The 24,364-nt window shown below is 37.7% G+C and overlaps 1 protein-coding gene across 1 annotated transcript in view; it reads left to right on the top strand.

Moving 5' to 3' along the window:
- The window catches only part of LOC122806900 (endoplasmic reticulum aminopeptidase 1-like), a 447,374-nt gene that overhangs the window by 74,223 nt on the left and 348,787 nt on the right, over nucleotides 1-24,364 (top strand). The window contains exon 5 of the mRNA XM_044077704.1: nucleotides 21,269-21,389. Coding sequence (XP_043933639.1) covers nucleotides 21,269-21,389 — 121 coding nt within the window. The remainder of the gene's footprint in view (nucleotides 1-21,268; nucleotides 21,390-24,364) is intronic.

The raw sequence follows: 24,364 nt of genomic DNA on the forward strand, positions 1-24,364 counted from the left end.
CACCGCTTACTGGGTGTGGACACAGACACCTTATGTGTTGCATGCTGTGCCTCCTGCCTCTGGTAGGATCCAGTCATGCAGCAGGTCAGGCTACTTCCTTCCAAGAAGCAAGCATGAGTTAGCTAGAGGTGTCTGCTGACTTCAATCCAGTCCTCGATTGGCTGCTTCATTGTCAGAGGCACTAACTAAAACAGGGATTTCTGGTTTATAGTCAGGGCTTCAATCTTCTGCATTATGGAGATGGCGATTTAAATTACATTTTACATATGGAAACAGATATAAATTGTTTTAACTGGATATGCTTTCATCTAAAAAATTAATCTTCTGTCATATTTATAAACCTGATAAGAGAAATTAATTTTAAAAGAAAGGGTAAAATTTGCCTGAACATACCTGTTGGGCAGAAAGGCTGAGAAGGTAAATGCAAAGGTTGGTGGATAAGCCAGGTTTTAGTTAACTTTGCTGATGCCTTAATGCAGTAATAGAAAAAAAAAACAATGTATAAGGAGTATATCAAAATTAAACAAAAAATGCCAAATGAACACCAGGTACCTCTGCAGAAATATAATGTGAAGATACAAATCCAAAGAAAACTGCTGAGGTTAGGCTCCAGAGTCTAAGAAATTAAGACGTCCTCAAAAAATGGTAAAAAAAAGTACCGTCTTTATTGCTACACAAGCGCTTTCACACAAAGCTTCTTCAGGTGTAAATACAAAGCAACAAACTACACCTTCTTAAATACCCAGATCAGATCACATGACAAGAACTAATTAACTTAAAGTCACAAACCATCTCATAAAGTGGAATATACAAAAAAGTATATAAACTTCTAAGACATGTAATATATATAAAATACAAACTTCTCATAAAAACATATACAAATCCATAAAAATCTTTTGAAAAAACTAGTTGTTCTTATCAAAAAATGTATATAAATATACAAGAATCTACCTACGTAATGCCCTTTTTCTCAAGACTGGTTTAATAGGTACACTATCATTGAGCCCATGGCCATAATTCGCCCTTAACATCACTATCCACTTGGCCTCTACCTCTTCGGTCCTGTCCCTGATATCACCACACCTAATGTTCTCATATGTTCTAGAGATTACCATGAATTTAAATCTATGCTGCTCTCCTTCATTAGAGACATGTTTGGCTAAAGCATTAATTTTAGAGCCCTTACCTATATGGTAAATATGCTCTCTAATCCTCTCTCTTAAGCTCCGATCTGTTTTGCCTACATAGAAACAATTACAGGACAAACAGGTGGCCAAGTAAACTGCATAAGTGGTCAAACACGTAGCATTAACCCTAACCTCAAAAATTCTACCAGTATCTGGATGTTTAAAATACAAGTCCTCCTTAATAAATTGACATTGCATACATTTACCACATGGTTTAGTTCCATAAATTGTCTTTTCGCGTACCGTATCATTCACATTACACAACCTTCTCTTTAAATTCTTTTTATTCTTAAAAGTAAACTGGGGTATTGAGCCTACTATATCACTAATATTAGGGTCTGTCATAAGTATTTTCCAATGATTATTAATAATATCAGTATATTGTCTTACATCCCTTGAATAAGAAATGCAAATATTCAACTTTTTATTTTTCTCCTTTACCTTTTTATGAGACCCTTCTGAAAAATATGGCTTGGCTCTCGTTCCCCTCCACCGTTTAACTACTGTCGCACTAGAGGGTACTCTATAACACTTTGCTCATAACCCCTTTCCACCAGCTCATGACCTGTCCTAAGCATTTGTTTCTCAAACTCATTGTTCCAAACATTCAATCTAGAAGCCCTAAAAAACTGATTTTGAGCCACGTTCTTAAAAACATACCTAGGGTGCATGCTTTCTCTTGATAACAAACTATTCACATGACACTCCTTTCTATATAGCTTTGTGGATAACATACCAGAGTCTTCTTTCTCTATATACACATCTAGAAAACGTATACCTACTTCTGAAAAGTTCAAAGTAAACTTCAAAAAATATGTTGTGCCGTTGATATATTCAACAAACGTCAGCAACTCAGATACAGTACCTCTCCACAGAATAAAGAGGTCATCAACAAACCTCCTATAAAACAAGATCAAATTACTGAATGGTCCCTCAAACACATATTCTGTCTCCCATGTCAGCATAACCGCATTTGCATAACTATTGGAGCATGAGCTCCCCATGGCTACGCCATTCCTTTGATGATATATTTGATCCCTAAACAAAAACACGTTATTCATAAGAACGATACTCATTAATTCTTGTATCATAACTATCTCTTCAGTGCTGTATCTCCCAAACCTATGCATTAACTTACTTAAGAATTCTATCCCTACTGTGTTTGGGATGACAGTAAATAAGGAGACAACATCAAGTGTTACAAAAATGAACCTACCATCAACCATAACTTGATTGGTAAACCCATATAAATCATGTAAAAACTGTTCAGTATCTTTCAGCACACTTCCTGACATCTCAATCATAGGCCTTCATTTCTTATCTAAATAAATAGAAATAGATTCTGTACACCACCCACTACCCGAGACTATCGGTCTCATGGGAGGTCTATTAGGATTTTTATGGAGTTTAGGCAACCCTTGTATTTGTGGTATAACATACTTAGTAGTTATAAAATACCTAACTAACTCATTACTTAACATCTCTAACTCTTCCATGTGCTTAACCTGACTATTAACAGATTGCACCATTTCTTTCACACATAATGATGTAATTTTTTGATAAATATTAGTGTCTTCCAACATTTCATACATAAGCATATCATATTCATCCCTATCTAACAATACAATTAGGCCACCCTTATCGGCTGGTCTTATCACAAGATCTACATCATTCTCAAGATGGTGTAGTGCATCAAATTCATCCTTACTCAGATTATACCAATTGGATTTACTCTTCTTATCATTAAACACTTTATAAATGTCGGAAATACAAATCTGTTCAAATGCATTAATGAGTGTTGTTTGTTTAGGAACAAACATACTTGGTCTACTAAATTTAAATGAACAAGTATCATAAGTTTGCTGAAACATATATTTTAACATCAAATTCCTTGTGAACATTTTTACATCAAAGACAATATCTGTAATACTCATGTCAGTAGAGGGTATAAAAGATAAGCCTTTACATAACACATTTACCTCAGGCTCTGTTAGAACACGTTTGGATAAATTAGTTATTAAAGTCTTACTTGCTGGAAGGCTTTCTTTATCGTATACTTGTTGTCCATTCCATCTTTGTGCTTTCCCTTGTACCTGGTGGTACTTCTGCCTCTGTGCTGATTCCTCTGCCTCTGCATACCTCCTCGATTCGCAGAGGTGTCCCTCATGGGTAACGGAAAATTTAGGCCAAAACTGTGACTGTTATCAGGAACTTTATCCACAGCTGCTCTTTGACTTGGCTCAGGAGCAATCAACGCACCACTCTCCGCTTCCCTGTGCACCTCAGCTGTCGTCAAGATAACTTTCTTTCTCGCACCTAGACTCACATCAGTATTGTTAGACAAAGGATAGTTAGACTGAAAATCATCATTCGTGTTGTTATCATGATGAAACAATTCCTTCTCAGGCACTATAGCGGCTCTATTCACATCCTGGCCTACAGATTGCGCATTCGCGTCATCACGTTGCTCTGAACCAATTAATTTTCCGTTACCCATGAGGGACACCTCTGCGAATCGAGGAGGTATGCAGAGGCAGAGGAATCAGCACAGAGGCAGAAGTACCACCAGGTACAAGAGAAAGCACGAAGATGGAATGGACAACAAGTATACGATAAAGAAAGCCTTCCAGCAAGTAAGACTTTAATAACTAATTTATCCAAATGTGTTCTAACAGAGCCTGAGGTAAATGTGTTATGTAAAGGCTTATCTTTTATACCCTCTACTGACATGAGTATTACAGATATTGTCTTTGATGTAAAAATGTTCACAAGGAATTGGATGTTAAAATATATGTTTCAGCAAACTTATGATACTTGTTCATTTAAATTTAGTAGACCAAGTATGTTTGTTCCTAAACAAACAACACTCATTAATGCATTTGAACAGATTTGTATTCCCGACATTTATAAAGTGTTTAATGATAAGAAGAGTAAATCCAATTGGTATAATCTGAGTAAGGATGAATTTGATGCACTACACCATCTTGAGAATGATGCAGATCTTGTGATAAGACCAGCCGATAAGGGTGGCCTAATTGTATTGTTAGATAGGGATGAATATGATATGCTTATGTATGAAATGTTGGAAGACACTAATATTTATCAAAAAATTACATCATTATGTGTGAAAGAAATGGTGCAATCTGTTAATAGTCAGGTTAAGCACATGGAAGAGTTAGAGATGTTAAGTAATGAGTTAGTTAGGTATTTTATAACTACTAAGTATGTTATACCACAAATACAAGGGTTGCCTAAACTCCATAAAAATCCTAATAGACCTCCCATGAGACCGATAGTCTCGGGTAGTGGGTGGTGTACAGAATCTATTTCTATTTATTTAGATAAGAAATGAAGGCCTATGATTGAGATGTCAGGAAGTGTGATGAAAGATACTGAACAGTTTTTACATGATTTATATGGGTTTACCAATCAAGGTATGGTTGATGGTAGGTTCATTTTTGTAACACTTGATGTTGTCTCCTTATTTACTGTCATCCCAAACACAGTAGGGATAGAATTCTTAAGTAAGTTAATGCATAGGTTTGGGAGATACAGCACTGAAGAGATAGTTATGATACAAGAATTAATGAGTATCGTTCTTATGAATAACGTGTTTTTGTTTAGGGATCAAATAAATCATCAAAGGAATGGCGTAGCCATGGGGAGCTCATGCTCCAATAGTTATGCAAATGCGGTTATGCTGACATGGGAGACAGAATATGTGTTTGAGGGACCATTCAGTAATTTGATCTTGTTTTATAGGAGGTTTGTTGATGACCTCTTTATTCTATGGAGAGGTACTGTATCTGAGTTGCTGACGTTTGTTGAATATATCAACGGCACAACATATTTTTTTAAGTTTACTTTGAACTTTTCAGAAGTAGGTATAAGTTTTCTAGATGTGTATATAGAGAAAGAAGACTGGTATGTTATCCACAAAGCTATATAGAAAGGAGTGTCATGTGAATAGTTTGTTATCAAGAGAAAGCATGCACCCTAGGTATGTTTTTAAGAACGTGGCTCAAAATCAGTTTTTTAGGGCTTCTAGATTGAATGTTAGGAACAATGAGTTTGAGAAACAAATGCTTAGGACAGATCATGAGCTGGTGGAAAGGGGTTATGAGCAAAGTGTTATAGAGGGTAGTGCTACAGTAGTTAAACAGTTGAGGGGAACGAGAGCCAAGCCATATTTTTCAGAAGGGTCTCATAAAGATGTAAAGGAGAAAAATAAAAAGTTGAATATTTGCATTTCTTATTCAAGGGATGTAAGAAAATATACTGATATTATTAATAATCATTGGAAAATACTTATGACAGACCCTAATATTAGTGATATAGTAGGCTCAATACCCCAGTTTACTTTTAAGAATAAAAAGAATTTAAAGAGAAGGTTGTGTAATTTGAAGGATACGGTACGCGAAAAGACAATTTATGGAACTAAACCATGTGGTAAATGTATGCAATGTCAATTTATTAAGGAAGACTTGTATTTTAAACATCCAGATACTGGTAGAATTTTTGAGGTTAGGGTTAATGCTATGTGTTTGACCACTCATGTGGTTTATTTGGCCACCTGTTTGACCTGTAATTGTTTCTATGTAGGCAAAACAGATCGGAGCTTAAGAGAGAGGATTAGAGAGCATATTTACCATATAGGTAAGGGCTCTAAAATTAATGCTTTAGCCAAACACGTCTCTAATGAAGGAGAGCAGCATAGATTTAAATTCATGGTAATCTCTAGAACATATGAAAACATTAGGTGTGGTGATATCAGGGACAGGACCGAAGAGGTAGAGGCCAAGTGGATAGTGATGTTAAGGGCGAATTATGGCCATGGGCTCAATGATAGTGTACCTATTAAACCAGTCTTGAGAAAAAAGGCATTACGTAGGTAGATTCTTGTATATTTATATAAATTTTTTGATAAGAACAACTAGTTTTTTCAAAAGATTTTTATGGATTTTTATATGTTTTTATGAGAAGTTTGTATTTTATATATATGACATGTCTTAGAAGTTTATATACTTTTTTGTATATTCCACTTTATGAGATGGTTTGTGACTTTAAGTTAATTAGTTCTTGTCATGTGATCTGATCTGGGTATTTAAGAAGGTGTAGTTTGTTGCTTTGTATTTACACCTGAAGAAGCTTTGCGTGAAAGCGCTTGTGTAGCAATAAAGACGGTACTGTTTTTACCATTTTTTGAGGACGTCTTAATTTCTTAGACTCTGGAGCCTAACCTCAGCAGTTTTCTTTGGAAATGTATAAGGAGTACTGAAACCTTAATCCTTAATACATGGGTAATAAAACGTTGCATAAGGTATACAAGTACTGCTAGAAACACGGTTCAGTTATAACCAGCAAGTGAGAAAAGGTAGTGACATCACACTATGATGTGTGCAAGTTCTAGCATATGATTCCTTGACCTAATAAATGCAAACTCCTGCAAAAAATTAGTCAACATACCCATCAAGGGTCATAATATTCTGGATCCTGTTTTAGTAAACATAGGATGTTTCTGCCCTTCTGTCTATTATATGTACAGTCCTAGTTAAAGTTTGATAACAAAGCAATTACCTTCTTTGTCAAAAGCACAAGCACCTCCTTGATGAACATTTCAAGGACTTAAAAAAACAAAAAGCAAACCTCTTAAAACCCCATAATGAGCTTTTGAACTTGCATCACCCTATATCTGCCCACAATGCAGCCCCAGCTGCCACATCTCCATCAGCATTTTGTTGGCTTTTACTGAGATGTATTGATAGTTCCTTATAGAACCAAATATAATAGAACATTTAAAAATACACCAGCTTGGTGGTTTACCCACATAAATAAACTACACAATAAAAGAAAACAAATGCTAAGTGACTGTAATAAACTGCATTCAGCACACCTAAGGGACAATGCCAAGAACACTACTAAAGAGCCACAAATCACCATTAGGAAGGACAAGACCAAAGGTGAAATGAAAATAGTAGCAGAAACCAAGGATTATTAAAAATAATTTTTCAACTACATCAGGAAACTATATGTGAGGTCCGAATGGAGAGATGAAAAGTCAGCAAGCAAAGGAAAGGAGTAATGCTGAAATTGGATTCATCCTCAAGTCTTGGTGAGCACCTTTGCGAGATGGACCCTGTTTTCACAAAATCTCACCAAGGCAACACTGATATATAGGCTGTATTTATATAGCATATATCATGGACAGAAAAGTAGGTCAAAAATTAAAAGAGATAGCTGGGTGCACAAGACCCAGGATAAAAAAGGTGCCCAACCCTGGTAGGTGCACTGGTACCAGGACTGGAAAAAATGACAGTGTAGAATCCTCAAAATACGGAAACATTCCTACAATGGGGCCAGGCCAGGCCCAGGGGGAGGATGGCCCCCCTGTTGTAGAAGGAAGTAGCAGTCCACAAAAATCACAAAAATTGATAGACCAAAGAAGAGCCATACAGACAATAGAGTGGACTAGTGATGATAAGAAAGAAATTATGTATTGTTGGTATTATGCAAAAAGCCCAGAATTTCCAGACACAAGATATACAAAACGATTAAGAGAGAAATTAGAGGAAAGAAAAATACTTCCGCAAGAAAAACTGTCAGAAGCTTCAAATGAAAATTTGCATTCATTAATACAACAGATTTGTGAAAAACAGTATATAGATCAAGAAACTTTGATCTGTTTGGAAAAAGAACCATATGAGGAAATGGGAAAATATAAACAAAACCTAGAGATATTTGAACAATATAAAAAAGAAATATAGACATGGGAAAGAAAGAGAGATTTCATATGGTGCAATATTTATGCATTGGAGAAAGCCAAATTAATCAGTATAAAGAAGGCAGCCCCAAAGATTTTCAAAGAGAAATACAGGCAAAGGCATCCAGATACGGAAAATTTCACAACAAAGAAAATAATATCACAAAGAGGGAAAGTAGAAAAAAGATTATTAAAGTAGAAGTAAAAAAAATAGAAGTTGAAGTTATGGAGTGCCTACGAAGTGAAGGATTTGGTGTAGAAGGTCTAACACAGGTTACATCACAGCATGATGGAGTGAGTCCCCAAAGTAAGGAGAAGCAGGAAGATCAGGAGACATCTGAAGAGGAAATATGGACATGGGAAAGAAAAATATTTAATATGGTGTAATGTTTATGCAAAGGAGAAAGCAAAACTAACCAATACAAAAAGAGCAGCACCAAAGATACTAGAAGAGAAATACAGGCAAAGGAATCCGGACATGGAAAACTTTACAATACAAAAAATAAGAAGAAAAAGACGAAAAGTAGAAAAGGAGATTAGTAATGGAGAAGTTAAAGAAACAGACTGAGGTTATGGAGCACCTGCAAAGTGAAGGAGTCAGTGTATAAAATCAAATGCAGAAAGCACCACAACAGGATAGAGCAATGGATATCCAAATTAAGGGGAAACTAGTGGGAACAGCAAACAATTGGTCAGGTGTCATATCAAGATATTTTGGAGCCTTCCACAGGAAACCAGTATAAACGTTCACTTGAAGTTAGACAGCAAGGAAAGGAACAGGAAACTGTGGAAACTGATGCAGTCAATGTTAAGGAGTGATAGTCCAATGAGTTCTCATGTGACAGAGGAACAGATGGCACAGGATGAAACTGAAGACAATGTGCCACAGAAAGATGCCCTATAACTTTCTATAGAATGCCTGCCGGAAATGGAAAACAAAAAATGTGTCCTCAGTTTGGAAGAAAATGAGCTAATAGAAGAGCTGCTTGATTTAATGGACATGGATAGACATATTAAGATCAATGAGAGAAATAGACTGCAGAAGGTCAATAAAACCCAAAAAGTCAAAAGTCTGATAAAACGAATGCAGTAATTAAAACTGTCCATAGAGATCCATGTGCTATAACAGAAATGAACAGGATATATTACTGTGCTGCTAAATTAATAACTGATAAAGTTCTACCACAAGAACACTGGGTAGTGAGGGAAAGGAAGGGGAGAAATTGAATACCATCATGGAATTATAAAACAATTTAGATTAGAAGAGCCACTCTTAGAAAACTATAGAAGAGGGAATAGATCAACAAAAATACTGAGAAAGATAGATGTGATTAAAGCAATGCACATTATTAGAAGAGACCAGGATCTATCATGCAATATCACAAATAACAAACTAAAAATTTCAACACAGGTGGAAAAACGTAGAAGATACACAGATAAATATAAAGGAAAAGTACAAAATAAGCAATTTATTGATGACCCCAAAAAGTTTTATAGAGAATTGGGAAATAAGGTAAAAGGAATTCAAAGACCACCAAAAAAAGAGGAAGTAGATACATTTTGGAGATGTATCTATGAAGATCCTGTGGAACATAACAAAGATGATAAATGGATAGAAGAAGTAAAAGAAAGAAAGTTTAAAAGTGCAGGATATGAAATGGGAGAGACTGAGACAAAGTTAAGAAAACCCTCTAACTGGAAAACCCCAGACCCAGATGCAGTACCTAACTTTTGGTTAAAAGTATTAACATCTTTGCATGAGGATTTAGCCATGAGTAAGAACTATTTATATATGCACCTCAAACAGACACTAATCTGGCTAACAACAGGCAAAACAATGTTCCTTCTTAAGAGTACAACGTATAAACTATACACAGGAATTGATGCCGACAGAGTTTATAGTCGTTTAAAAGAAAACTCAATTATGGCAGTACAACAAAAGGGCAATAAAAGAAAGTCATATGGAACAAAGGATCATTTGTTGTTAAATAAAGTCATACTGGAGAACTGTAAAAAGGGGAAGAGTTTAAGCGTGGCATGGATTGACTATATGGATAAAACAGTGCTTAAAAATGTATATGATACACCCTACAATGATTGACTGATTGACTACATTACAACAGTGGCAGGCCACTTTGCAATTAAGCCATGATGAAGGACAGATTATTATCCCAGGGATAAAAATTCAAAGGCCGATATTCCAGGGTGACTCTCTGTCACCGTCGTTATTCTGCCCTGCCATTAACCCATTAAGTTGTTTACTTAACAGCTTCGACCATGGCTACAATTTGGCTCTTAAAAAACAACAAAGCGTAAAGCCTTCTCATCTTTTCTTTGTCAATGATTTAAAACTGTATAGCTCATCAGATGAGGAACTGAAAGCACAGCTTTTTCAGATGATATAAGAATGTCATTTGGTCTTGATAATTGTACAAAAGTAACCTGTAATGCAGAAAAACTGCAGCACCAGGAAAACATCAGTTTGGGACAAGAATGTGATATGAAGGAACTTGAGCAAGAGGGAGTGTATAAATATTTGGGAATTGATGAAGGATCAACAATAAAACAAGAACAAATGTGAATAAAACTTAGCAAGGAATTCTGAACAGTGTTGACATCTAGGAACAAAATCTAGGGTATAAACCAATTTGGTCTTCCTGTCCTAACTTACAGTTTTGGAGTGATTGACTGGCCCAAAAACAGTTGGATAGATTAGACAGGAAAACAAGAAAGATGTTTCATGCTCACCAAATAATTTATAAAAATCAGTGTATACCAAAAATTATATATTCTCCATTCCGAAGGAGGGGTGGGCCTCCTTGAAATTGATTACATGTGTAGATCTGCAATCATGGGACTCCACACATATCTGCTGACCAAACAAAACCCAAATGTAGTGAAAGTCTTGAAACATGAGGAGAATAAATCTAAGATGACTTCTCTGCTTAATTTAGCAGAAGCATGTCGGTTTCAAGCAGGAATAGAAATCAAACCAGAAGTAGATAAAAATCAGGCAGCAACTGAATGTGCCAAAAAACAAAAGAAAGAATAAAAGGTGAAGGACCAGATGAGAAGGTAAGAAATGTGGAAAAAGCATGAATATAGCTGCAAGTATAGAAAACTTCTGGAAGAACCTCATGTTGATCAGGAACGAATACAGGAATGGTTAAGGAGAGGCTAATTCAAACCAAGAGATGAAAGGTTAATATTGGCAGCCCAAGGCAGTGGGCTATGTACAGTCTGGTTTACAAAGTCCATTGAACATGTGGGAGAAACAGACAAATGTAGGTTTTGTAAAACTGATTTGGGAACAGTCACACACCTTGTTGCTGGATGTGACATGCTAATGGCAGAAGAACTGTATACTGAAAGGCATAATAATGTGGCAAGACTGTTGCACTGGGGATTGTGCAAACATTATGGTACTGAAGTGGCTGAAAAACACTGGAAACATGAGCCACAAAGCATCATAGAAAATTATGAAGTTTATATCACATGGGATCACCCATTACCAACAGTTTAAAAGATTGATGATAGAAAACCTGATATACTGGTCGTGGAAAAGAAGACAAAAGTAGCATTGATCATTGAAATTGCTAGACCCAGTGACTACAGGGTATTGCATACAGAGAGACACAAAGTCACAAAATATCAGGCTCTGCAGGCAGAAATGAGAACAATGTGGAAGAAAGATACCCAGACAGTTCCAATTGTAGTTGGAGCAATGGGTCTTATAAAAAAGAATCTACAATTGTATTTAGATATGTTACCAACCCATGTAACCCCATACGAATTCCAGAAGGAGTCATTACTGGGCATGTTGCAGGTGCTGTGAAGAGCACTTTTGACTGATATCAAAAATTGAAACAATACTAATTTCATGAACTTTAATCGTACTTTGACTTAGGCATGGGGTCCATTCCTGTCATAGTATTAGAAACCCAAAAGATTTGCATAAACTAAAAGATACTAAGAACTGGCACCCCACAATGCTCTGAACTAATCTACAATGGCAACACCAGCTTTGATCCAATGGATAGTGCCAACATACTAACAAGTAAATTAATGCTAATTTCACACCATTTACAATCATATATATTTTACAGTTCTCTGAGTTCTTACCTGCCTCCAAAGAATTCTATGGATCAAGTCATAACTGTCCTCTTTGCTCATGGGCCCCAATAATATTCTTGTATGCATACACACTAGTGTCAAATATGTTCTACCAGAGCTCCTCCTAATTATTTTTCAACATAATCCTCTATATTGAATGTGTTCCTGAAGTGTGTAAAATAGCCATTGTAATGCCTTTATATAAATGTGACCCCAGTAACTACAGATCAACTAACCTAACAGGTTTAACTTGCAAAGCCGTTAAGTGTATCTTATCAGACTAGACTTTTATAAACTTAGATATTGAAACCCTAATTGCTTTGGACCCTCAGTAATTCAGCCTCATAAAGCGTAGGTCATGTCTACTAAACACTGTAAATGTCTTTGAATGGGTTATGAAAACTGTGGATGTCACTTTGCAGTTCACATACCATCATCTGATTAAAACCTTGGCTTAATTCCCCATGATGGTATATCTAAGCTGAAGCCATTATATTATGAGGTGGCTAGAAATTGGTTAATCAGCCATAAGCACAAATAACTATAGTATCTGCAGCCACTTCAGAAAGTAAAAAAAAAAGACCAGTGGTGTTCCCCAGGTCTTTCTGCTGGGATCTCCTTCAATTCAGTATCAACTTCTCCAACACTGAAACCAATAAGTCAGACGCATGGCTAACTAAACTTGTTGATTATTTCAGACTAGGTGTTGTTCACTGAACTTCTAATACCATGTTGCTCTCCAAATAAATGATGCAAAGAAAATGCACTTAACCAAATGCTGAAAGATGAAGGAGTTTCATTTGGAAAATAAAACTGTTCCACAATCTAGAGTATAGAGGGAAACCTCTTCAGATTGATTCAGTCATCATGGATCTTGGAACCTTTATGGACAGCTTCCTGGCATTTGACCCTCATGTCACAAAAGTACTCAGAACATTCTTCTCTCTTCACAACACACACCTATACAAGCAACCGAGAAACCTCTCAAAATTTAGTGGTGACAATTTTACTTCAGCACTGACCATTTACAACTGGAATGTACTAAAAGCTCTCCCTTTAAATGGCCTCATCTAGGCAAACAAAACACCTCATGAAACAGGAGGACTAAGCATGGAAAACTTAGTTAAATAATAGCATGCTCAATAACCAACAACATTTTATGTACCTTACAACTTTAGCTAAAAATCACATTAAATATTACAAAAAAAATGAAACACTCCAAGATGCACATCAATTTAATCCCAGGTCATTCCAGACATCAATAAGCAATCTTTTAAACCCTGGTATAACATCCCAATGTACTCCATGCACCCTTAACCAAAACTGGCAACATAGTTACTCAATGCAGTTTCCATTTTATACCAACTCATCATCATCATCATCAGCCCCCTTTTCCCCATTTTTTCTACATGGGGTCGGGGTATCATGTTAACTGTCACCAACTCTCTCAATTCAGTGCCACACCCCTGCCTTCTTCAACACTCATGCCTGACTGTTGAAGATCTTCTTTCACACAATCCATCCACTGCTTTGCTGGATGTCCCCATTTCCTCTTACCTTCTTCCTGTCTGTCCCAAATCTTCCTCACCAGATTGTCTTCTGCTTTTCTGCACATGTCCAAACCACCATAATCTGTTCTCTTTGATCTTTGATCTTTTCTGCAATTGGAGCTACCGTGACTTCTGCTCTTATGTCCTCATTTCTTCGTCTGTCCTATAGTGTGCATCCTACCACCCTTCTGAGGCACTTCATTTCCATCACCTTTAGCTTCTTCAACTGTTTTGCCTTTACTGTCCAGGTTTCTGTACCATGCACTAGTACTGATTGCACCACTGTCTTATACACCTTACTTTTCAGATTCTTTGGAAATCTTCTGTCATAGACTACACCAGACAGTCTATGCCAGTTGGCTGCAGCCCCTCTGATTCTAGCTTTGACCTGTTCATTCAGACTTCCCTTCTCTTCAACCACCCTTACCAGATACTTGAAGCTGTTTACCTGTTCCACTATCTTCTCTTCTATCTTTATTCTCAGCTTCTTCTGATTTCCCCAGTTGCTGCCATTACCACGGTCTTATCTGTGCTTAGTTTCATTCCATGTGCCTTCAATTTTGCATTCCATTCTCCTATCCTTTGCTGAAGTTTGAGCTCAGAGTTTGCCTGTAATGCCACATCGTCTGCATACAGCAACTTTGTTGATCTGCCCCCTCTGACCTGTTTGTTAATGTAGTTCATCACCAGTATGAACAGCAGTGGGCTCAGAGCTGAACCTTGGTGTGCACCCACTCCCACTGAGAACCCCTCTGTGAGGCCAAACACTGTTCATACTCGAGTCATTGGGTCCTTGTACATAGCCTGCACTAATTCTACCAATGCTTCTGGGACTTCAAACCACCGGAGTACTGCCCAGATCAGCTCCCTTGGGATCTTGTCATATGTTTTCTCCAAGTCTAGGAATGCCCAGTTGGACTCTCTCCTCATCTCTAGCTTCTTCTCAAGTATCTGTCTCACTGGAAACATCGGGTCAATTGTGCTGCATATTGATCCGAATCCAAACTGCTCATCTCCCATCTTACATTCTGCTACTCTGCATATTCATTTATCAATCACCCACTCTAGAACTTTAATGCAATGTGATAGGAGTCTGATGCCTCTGTACTGGTCACAGTTCTGGATGTCCCCTTTGTTCTTGTACACTGGCATGAGTATGCTTATTCTCCAGTCATCTGGGATAAGGCTTTATCTCCACACTGCTATGAGTACCCTCAGGAGCCATTTCTATCCTTTCTCACCCAGCATCTTTATCATGTCTGCTGTGACCTCATCTGAGCCTGCTGCTTTCCCTGACTTCATCTTCCTTAGTGCTTTTCTTACTTCTAGGGTGGGCTCCTCTTCTTCTCTCATCATAGGCTGTTTCTGGGGCAGTACAGCTTCTGTGGGGTTTTCTTCATTCAGAAGCTGCTGAAAATACTCCTTTCATCTGCCTTTGATGTCCTGCAGACTGGTGATCAGGTTGTCATGGGCATCCCTTATGAAGGATGTCTGACTGTTTTCTTTATCTTTCTCTCTTTGTCTTGCAAGCTAATATAGTTTCTTTGTGTCACTTACTGAGTCACATTCCAGAAGTTGGTAGAGTGCCTCTGATGCTCTGTTCTTTGCTATTGCAACTTCTTTCTTAGCTTCTTTGTTAGCCAACTAGTAGTCCTTCCTAGCCTGGTCAGTCTTTTCTATCTCTCATTTCCTCCTACACTCCTTCTTTCTTTTGATGGCTTCCTGGACTTCTGCATTCCACCACCAGCTTTCCTTATGTACCTTATTTCCATACCTGGCTCGGACACATATCTTTTCTGTAGTCCTGATGCATGCTGTTATTAGGCGCTGCCATTCTTGTTCAACTCCACCTATTTTCCCCTCTTCTTTGGGTGCTAGATCCTTGAGTAATTCCTTGAACTGTTGTACTTTCTCTCCAGTCAACTTTCAGGTCTTCAGCCTGGTCTCTGTTGACTTTAGAGCCTTCTCTGACCACTGCTTGCAGTTGATTGTGGCAACTAGTGGTTTATGCTATGGGCCAACTGTTTCACTGGGGATGACTTTGCAATCATGGATTATCACCAGTGCCTTTTCCTTACTAGGAAGAAGTCTACCTGAGTCGCATGTTGGCTACTCTTGTATGTGATCTTCTGACTGTCTCTTTCTGAACTGTGTGTTGGCTACTATCAAGCAATTTGCCAGACAGAAGTCTAGAATGGCTTCTCATTCTTTATTCCTGTTGCCCCACCCATGTGGACCCAGGCAGTCCTCATATCCTGTTCTCTGCCCTGATATGTGCATTCAAGTCACCCATCATCAACACCAATTCATGTCGGCCTGCTTTATCTAATAGGTTCTGCAACTGCTGTCTGAATGCACTCTTTTCCTCCCTAACACATCCCTGCTGTGGGGCATAGGCTGAGATTATGAATACTGCCCTATCACTACACTGGAGTCTGACTGCCATGAGTCTGTCATTGATTCTGATGATATCCCTCACTGCCTTCTGAAGCTTCTCTCTCACCGCAATTCATACACCATTTCTAACCAGTCTCCCTCTGGAGTAGTAGAGTCTGGATCCCAAGCTTTGCTGCACTGCCCTTCCATCTCATCTCTTGGATACAGAGGATGTCCAGCCACCTCCACATCATCATCTCATCCACTTCCAGGCTGCATCCTGTCAGTGGACCTACATTAAGTGTAGCAATTATCAGTTTATGTTTGGCAGGTTGGTTGGTTTTATACCCAACTATCGTTCAACAGAGCTATCCTTGGTAACCCAGGTTGGGCAACAAGACACCGGCCGGCCAGTAGCTTATTGACCCAAGGCTGCTGGGATTTATGGCAGGCACACACTGGCCAATAGGGGCACATATACCGCTCCCACCATTAACAAGCGTCCTTGGCATATGTTATCACTGGTAACTACCCTTGCCCATTTTGGCGACATTAGTCAACATGACCGAATCACCTAGAGCCATATTTTACACCATTGAGTGTCTAGCCCTACCATGGCACACATTTTGTGATTTGTGTTCTCCTATCTTGAGGATACTGCGTACCACAGTAGATGCCCATAGCGGTTGGTCTTGTACAACTCTTCCCCGTATAGGGGACCATGTAGAGTCTGTGCTGCTACCCACAGCTCCATTCATTGGTGAGTCTGAGATGGAAACACTCAGCATGTTTTTTAGATGTGGGACAAACCCCATGGAGACACAGGGAGAACATGCAAACTCCAAACGGGCATTGGTCGGAGGTCAGGATCGAACCTTGTACCTTGGCTGTGGGAGGCGAAGACCTTAACCATTATGCCAAATGTAACCTCAAAAAACAAAGACACCATTCATCTCCAGCTCATATTCTAAATAAATTACCATCAAAACATCCTTGCTTTCAAACATGTATCCATTTCAGTTTACCATCACAAGGCATATCAAACTAAAACTGACCTGCTTAGCCTCTGGTCACATACCTGCAGAATATATCAAGATTCTGCAAATGCAGTAGTTTATCTAGTTTCTGTTCTAATGAACAGCTCGATCAAAGAAAACTATGTCCCATCATTGTTGGAAAAAAAAAACATTCATCATACCCCAGCATAAAGGGGTTCATCCTCAGACCTAACTATAATCCCATAACAATACTGTTATTCTTATCTGAAATTTTAGAGAAATATATTTAATCACAACTTCTCAAATACATCATTGAAAATAGTCTTCTTTCCCCCAACACAACACAGGATCCAGACTAAGCACAGCAGCACTAATGTCCTGTTGACTTTTATTAGCACTGTAAACCAGCAAAGAAATTCAGGTAACTTAGTGGCTAGACTTTTCCTAGACCTACCAAAAGCTTTTCAGACTATCTGTTGCCAAAAACTAATACATAAACTCTCCTCCCTATGTTTCACAGAGTCATCCCTACATTGGTTTCACAGCTACCTCACACAGAGACAGCAGGGAGTAAAGTGGGGAAATTACTTCTCTTATTTTCTATCTACATCAATAGGCATCACCAAGAATCATTACCTGACACCTTACTCTTCAATCCATGTATCACTGATCTCCACAGAGCTACCCCTCATGTCACCACAGTGCAGTATACAGCCGACTCAACCAAAAATCTTTGCCATACTGCAAGAAATAACTAAAATATCCTTCTCCTCCATAAAAAAACCTGGCTAGAAAATTGTCAACTCCTGTTAAACCCTAATAAGACTAAGTACACTATATTTATTCCCAAACATCACTCTCTACAAAAAAACAAAAAAACAAAAAAATAAAAAAAAAACTCTCTTCTCCATAGCCTCATCTAACACAAAAATAGAAATGGTATCTCATATCAAACTACTTGATGTAACCAGGGATGACAACATGAAACAAGACCAACATATATTACAAGTAATTAAAAAAATCACCCAAAATTGGCTGCTTTTACAGGACAAACCCTTACCTCATACGTTTGCACCTCTCCAATATTCACCAACCTGCACACGACTCATAAAGCCAGACTTGAACAATGCTTCACAACATTGCAAAATTTGCAGCAAACTATCATAAAACTCATCATTGTTAGCACTTAAACATCTTAACAGGCTTTAACTGTCACACTCATTGACTTACTCTCAACTACACATAACCCACAAACTTATGTATAAGCTAGAAATCTGTACAACTCTAAATAAGATCATCAAACACTATTCCCAAAATAGAATTCAGGTATCAGGAGATAAATTGTTACCAGCCATAACCAAATCCAACAACTCTGCAGGTGAGTCATTGGATTTCAACGGTCTCAAAAATGTGGAATTCATCCCACTACCACTAAAACTAGATAACAGTATAAAATTCTACAAATTTTAGCTTAACACTATTTGATTAACATTTCTGATATTGCATAACCCCAGGATAAAATAACTTAAAAAAAAACATTCGCTCCTAAGCTTTCTAATAATTTATGTACAGTCAGTTGCTACTTTGGTAACCTAGCTACCCTGCTTAAACCTACCCTACTCAATTGTTCCTACCTTTCATAACAGAAAGCTTTCCTTCTTTCAACTTTAAGCTCATGGTTCCCATCCACCTCCTCTACTGCATCTTTCGTGCACTTCACTGTCCATAACACATACCCAAATCACTAGTCTAGCCTTCATGCTAACCCGAGCCTCTGCACTCAGTCTAAATAGCCCTAATATCAACCCTGCTCTGTCATCACGCTCCCTTCCATCTCTTTTCTACTTTTCATCTATGACTCATATCCCAAACTAAATCCGTATATTTTCTTATCTGCTCAAATCACTGTCCACAGCATTCATGCTAACACCTATTTATGTCTTAGAACAATCAGCTTTTCTTTTTATTTCTACTAATTAGAACAGACTAAACAGATTTCCTCATCTCAAATGCATCTTGTTTGATTTTTTTCAAAATTTATAGAAGTCCTTCAGCTGGAATCCAGTTGGAATTTATTGAATATATTAGGAACTGCAGCATTTGTTTGATTTAATGTGTGTAACAGTATTTTTCTTAATTATTTATCATATATTTTATTACTCAATATATTTTTTTCCTTTGCAGCTTTTATCCCACACCTCCAGTGAAAAGGGGTTCTGCTAATTCAAAATTTTCCAGTAAGCAAATGCTAAATAAATAAAACAAATAAAATAAACAGGCTTACTGAAATGCTTAGAATGTCTACATTTATAATGGAGTTTAGACTCCCATTGAAAACAGCCGAACCACTTACAGGTCACTTGGGAAAAGTAGTATAATTTGGTTCTTGTGTAATTCTTTAATCTTCATTTCCTGGATTGTCTTCCAAATTTGTCTCTGAATAATGTTCATAGCTTGCCCATACTCTGGCTCAGTCATGAATCTCTAAATCTGTAGGAAGAGTAGACTTCCTAGAGTCATTGTATATCTTTCCCATTTCTGCAATCTGAAATGCTTGGGTCACCAGCTGCCTTAGCTAGACTAATGAAGGTTGGATGTCAGGAGACAGCTGGTCTGAGTATGCACCACAGCTGCTCACAGACATTGGGTTTATGTCTTACAGAGCCATGGCCCTTATCACCTATGTGCTGGCATCACACATATGCAGCACCCTAAATGAGGCATGATCTATATGTGTTAACTAACTTAGGCCCTATAGCAAGACCATTCCAAGATCTGCCCACAATATTTCACCGGACTATGGGTCTTTTAGTTTCCAGCAGAGTCTAAGCAATGTCCTGCTTACATCATATGCCATTCTTATCCCTTTCCATGAGGACAGGTAAGTAGTCAAAGCCTCATCATTCCTCCCCGTCTTTGACAGCACCATCAGATACCTGAGCCACAAACTGAACTATGGCCATCTGGGTTACAGTCAGGACTTACCCCTCTGTCCGACTCAGGTGACTATCTCAGTAAGGTCAGACTTCCTAGTTCTTGAAGTCAGATATCTTTCTAAACTATTTCTTTTACTTTTAAAAAAATGATGAAGTCATACCAAACACTGAAAGTGGAAGGCTATATGGGATTTTCTTATAACTATACATTCAAATGTAAAGCAGCATGGTCTGCCCCAGTGATGTAGACTGATAAAGCCCAAATTTTGCTTTAGGTGACCCAAATTCAATTAATGATTCAGAGAGTGGAAGGATCAGGCAGGGAAGATGGACGTGAACACCTGATACTGTCTCAACCATCTTGGGGTGAAGGGAGGTGGCTAGCCTTATTGAATTGGTGGTCCCCACTGTTGAAGTAGGAAAATATGAGGATACAGCCATCAGAGGAGTGGTGATGCACTCCACATAATCAAAGAATATCGGTTGTGGTCATGGGGAGGCACACAGATGGAGCACCTTTTTAGATAACAGCAGTTGTCAATGTCACCAGTCACTGCAAGGAATAGGGTTAGGTGCCGATAGGCGGGATAGACTCACACTCTGGCCTCTCCCAAGCACTTTCGCTTTGACCGTGAGGGAATGAATTTACTGACTGGGATTTATCCTAGGCCTGCAATAAATGGGCAGTAGGTTTCTAGCTCTTGTTGGGAATGAATGGGCCAAATGAGTCCAGTAGTGTGGACCCATTGCTTTGAGGGGGGGCAGGGGTTGTGTGGTTCATTAAAAATTAAAGCAATATTCATCCATATTTTATGGTGACTCTGAGATATATATCTGTCATTACTCTTTGCATTATAGTTTATATATATTTCCCTTATTTGTTAATTGTAAACCACTTTTTACATTTATTTATTTATTTGCCCATTTACACATATTTTAACTGGTTTGTCTCTAGTGCGCAATGCTCATTTACAAGGGGGACCTGGAAACAAAATCTCCCTAGAAAATAATAAGAAGTCTAGATAGAAAATCAAAATGTTCATTTCCTTTGAATGTTGTTGAATGCACTTGAATCACAGGAATATATGTAAGGAGAGAACACTGTCAGGGAAACGAGCCTGCTTACCTTACTAACAGAAGCAAATAATAAATTGACAATGGAGGCACTGTATATAGTTATTGTTTACCTGGATCTGTAATATATGCATACAGTGGTATTTTTTGATCATTTGTCACCATTAAATCTGTTTATTGTCAGTAACATTTACATCCTGTGCTGCTTTTCTGACTGTAACAGTATACATACATTTACAACAACATCATTTTCGGTCAACTGCCTTTCTTACAGGTTTCAGTTTACACAGAAGAAGATGTACTTTACCAAGCACTATATGCCCACCAACTCAGCATGAAGGTTCTAGAGTTCTATGAGAATCTTTTCAAGATTCCGTATCCTCTTCCTAAACTAGGTAATTGCAAGAACACTGCCACTGAAACACTTAAAAGAAAGCCAGAATTGACCTCGTGATAGTGTATATACTTAAATCCTAAATATTAACAGAAAATGTTTATATATTTTCTTGATTTTGTCCTGTGTCCTTTTAAATATATTTGGAATACTTAGAATTTTACTTTCTGCATGATAAGGTATTATAAGGAATGCACTTTTGTAACTGCATATGTAAAATGACTAATGATTTATTTTTCTTTGCAATAAAGTTAAGTTTTCTAAGGTAAGAGGTATGATAAAACTTGCATATGTGCACATTTTCCTGTAGGGTTGCTATGATATAACCTGCAGATATCCAACACTGTCAGAGGTGCAGATGCTGAGCAAATGACAAGTCAAGCAGACCAACAAACCACGATTCTTTATTAATGCCAGCAAGAGTAACAAAGGCACAACTGTAACACTTACCTCAGAAAGCTCTGAGGAAGTCTCAGTACTGAAAGGGACGAAAAATGTGGTGAAATAAGTTAAGCGTTTAAAGTATTGCTGTTGTGTCTTTGTTACTCTTGCTGGCATTAATAAAGAATCATGGTTTGGTGGACTGCTTAACTTGTTTGCGCAGCATCTCCACCTCTGACAAGTGTTGGATCTCTTAATTTACTAGCTGGCACTGAGGTGCTCTCTTCACTGTTTCCATTAGTTGCTGTATATAACCTGCAGAGGTGAAGACACATGAAATCCAGCACAAGCAGATATCACATCAGTAGTCTGTCAATCATTTAGTTTGTTAGTCTTTCTAACAGTCTAGAGAGACCAAGCATCGCAATGTCACAGGTTCATATAGTAAATCTCCAAATTACCATCAAGCACTGAAAATCTGCATCCATGTGGTTGTTGCTGTTGAACTTATTCTATAGACTGCATTATGCAAATACAGAGAGAGATCCATAGCCGACTTATTCTGATTGAGGTATTTGTCTAATAATAAATTCAAACAAAAGGACTGAGAGACTGATGTTACCATACTGAGTGTTGTGGCTGATACTAAGTAGGGTGATATAACTGATGTGGTTTTGCTTTGAATTCTGTGCTCATGTTCCTGGAAAAATTGACCTGATCCTAAACAACTGCAGTATAAAACTAATAAACTAATCATACCTTCTATCCACTAAATAATACGAAAACTTTCATGACGCATTTAAAAAATGAAAAATAACGTCAGTACTAATGAATTAAACCACCTACAAGAAAGCTCATTCATAAAAATACTTCAAAAATCTATCTAAAATCCTATCCAATATGCAAATTATAGTATTAGCACAACTACTATCGCCTACTGAAATGAATTTTAAGTATTAATTCAAATTAAAAAAAGAAAACAATGGATAAGGGATAATGTGGGATCCAGTTCATGTGATGCGAGTAATATATTGTATTGTAAGATTAAGGAACATGGTTGCATGACTCTTGGATTCACCACTCATCATGAAAATCATTCCCTAATCTCATAATCTTCCAGAAGGGTTATAGTTTATGAATTACACTCAAGACTCCCACAGACATATTTTACAGAGATTTGGAATGGCTCCCTATTGAAATGTCAGAGTGCAGACAAGGTGGAAAAAAGACCAAACACAAAATCAAAAATTGCTCTTCCCCTTAAAACCTCTTTTTGCTAGGTGGCAAGCCTCACTGTACCCCCTCACACCCGAACTTATATATATATATATATATATATATATATATATATATATATATATATATATTTATTTATTTAAACTGCAAGATCAGCATACCTTGGAGAAAAGGGAACATTCCGAGAAATGGAAAGAGAAAAGGGAACATTCCGAGAAATGGCATCTTAGACTTAGTATATGCAAATTTGATCTTTCTGCATAGACGCCGGAAGCTGTTTAAAGACTGGGGGGGGGGGGGCAGAGGGTGACGGGGCACCTAGTGAACTAAAAAGGATCATTTTTTTATAACTATTTGCTACCACAACATAGGTTCACTTGGAAGACATTTTAAACTTAGCCAATATCCTTTTGGTGCTTGAATTAACATTTTCTGACTGGTTTTAGCTATCCCCATGGCTGATAATTGTATATTAGCCCTAGTGAGAACAACTGTGATCATACCATAGATAATTTGAGGGGGCCATGTAAGGGATGCAGCATTTAGGAACTGCCTCTATTCATTAGTGGCATGAGGGGAAATCCTGGAGTACATTTTCTATTACCCATCCTTAGATCCAAGTTGCATTTGAATATGGATGGATGAGCTTTGCTTTATTTTTATGGATAGTCTGTTCCGGAACAGTGGTAGCCCCTGTGATATATATCCATCTCTCAACAACATTCAGTTTAGATCCCTGGATTTCTGATGCCATTTGACTTGCTGTTGTTCAGTAGGTCCATTTGTATTATGTCGGAGGATGCTTTGTATGCCAGACATGTCACCTTTAAGCACTCTGTAGGATGCTGAGTATAATAATAAATCTTTGAGGTGGTCCATTTGTTTAGGACTTGTATCCTTTTAATAAGGTATCTCTGAAGGTATTCCAATTGTTGCATAGGGCTGGACAGATACATGCCAAAGTGGGCATTATACAAAATGATTGACATAATGAGAGCTTTGTAAAGGGGGACAACAACATCTCTAGATCTAGTCACAATCGATTTGTTTATATGTTGTGCAATATAGAAAGGCTTTCTTATGAATCTGGGCACATGTTTGTCAAAGGTTAGGTCACTGTACACACAAGTTCCCAAATGCCAAACAATTGGATCATTTCTCAGAGGACATTGTCATGATTTTGACACCAGTTATTATTTGGGACAAACCTTCCTGCATGATGGTTAAGTCATTTGAGGATTCAATAACTTCTCCTAGCTTGCAGTCATCTCAGACTTAGCTCGCCAAATCTCTTTGATATTTCCTTTTACTTTTGAGATGTATATGCCAAACAAAAAAAGTCTTAGCACTGAACCCTGG

The sequence above is a fragment of the Protopterus annectens genome, chromosome 7.part0, assembly GCF_019279795.1.
Source record: "Protopterus annectens isolate FY-2018-M chromosome 7.part0, PAN1.0, whole genome shotgun sequence".
Lineage (NCBI taxonomy): Eukaryota > Metazoa > Chordata > Ceratodontiformes > Protopteridae > Protopterus > Protopterus annectens.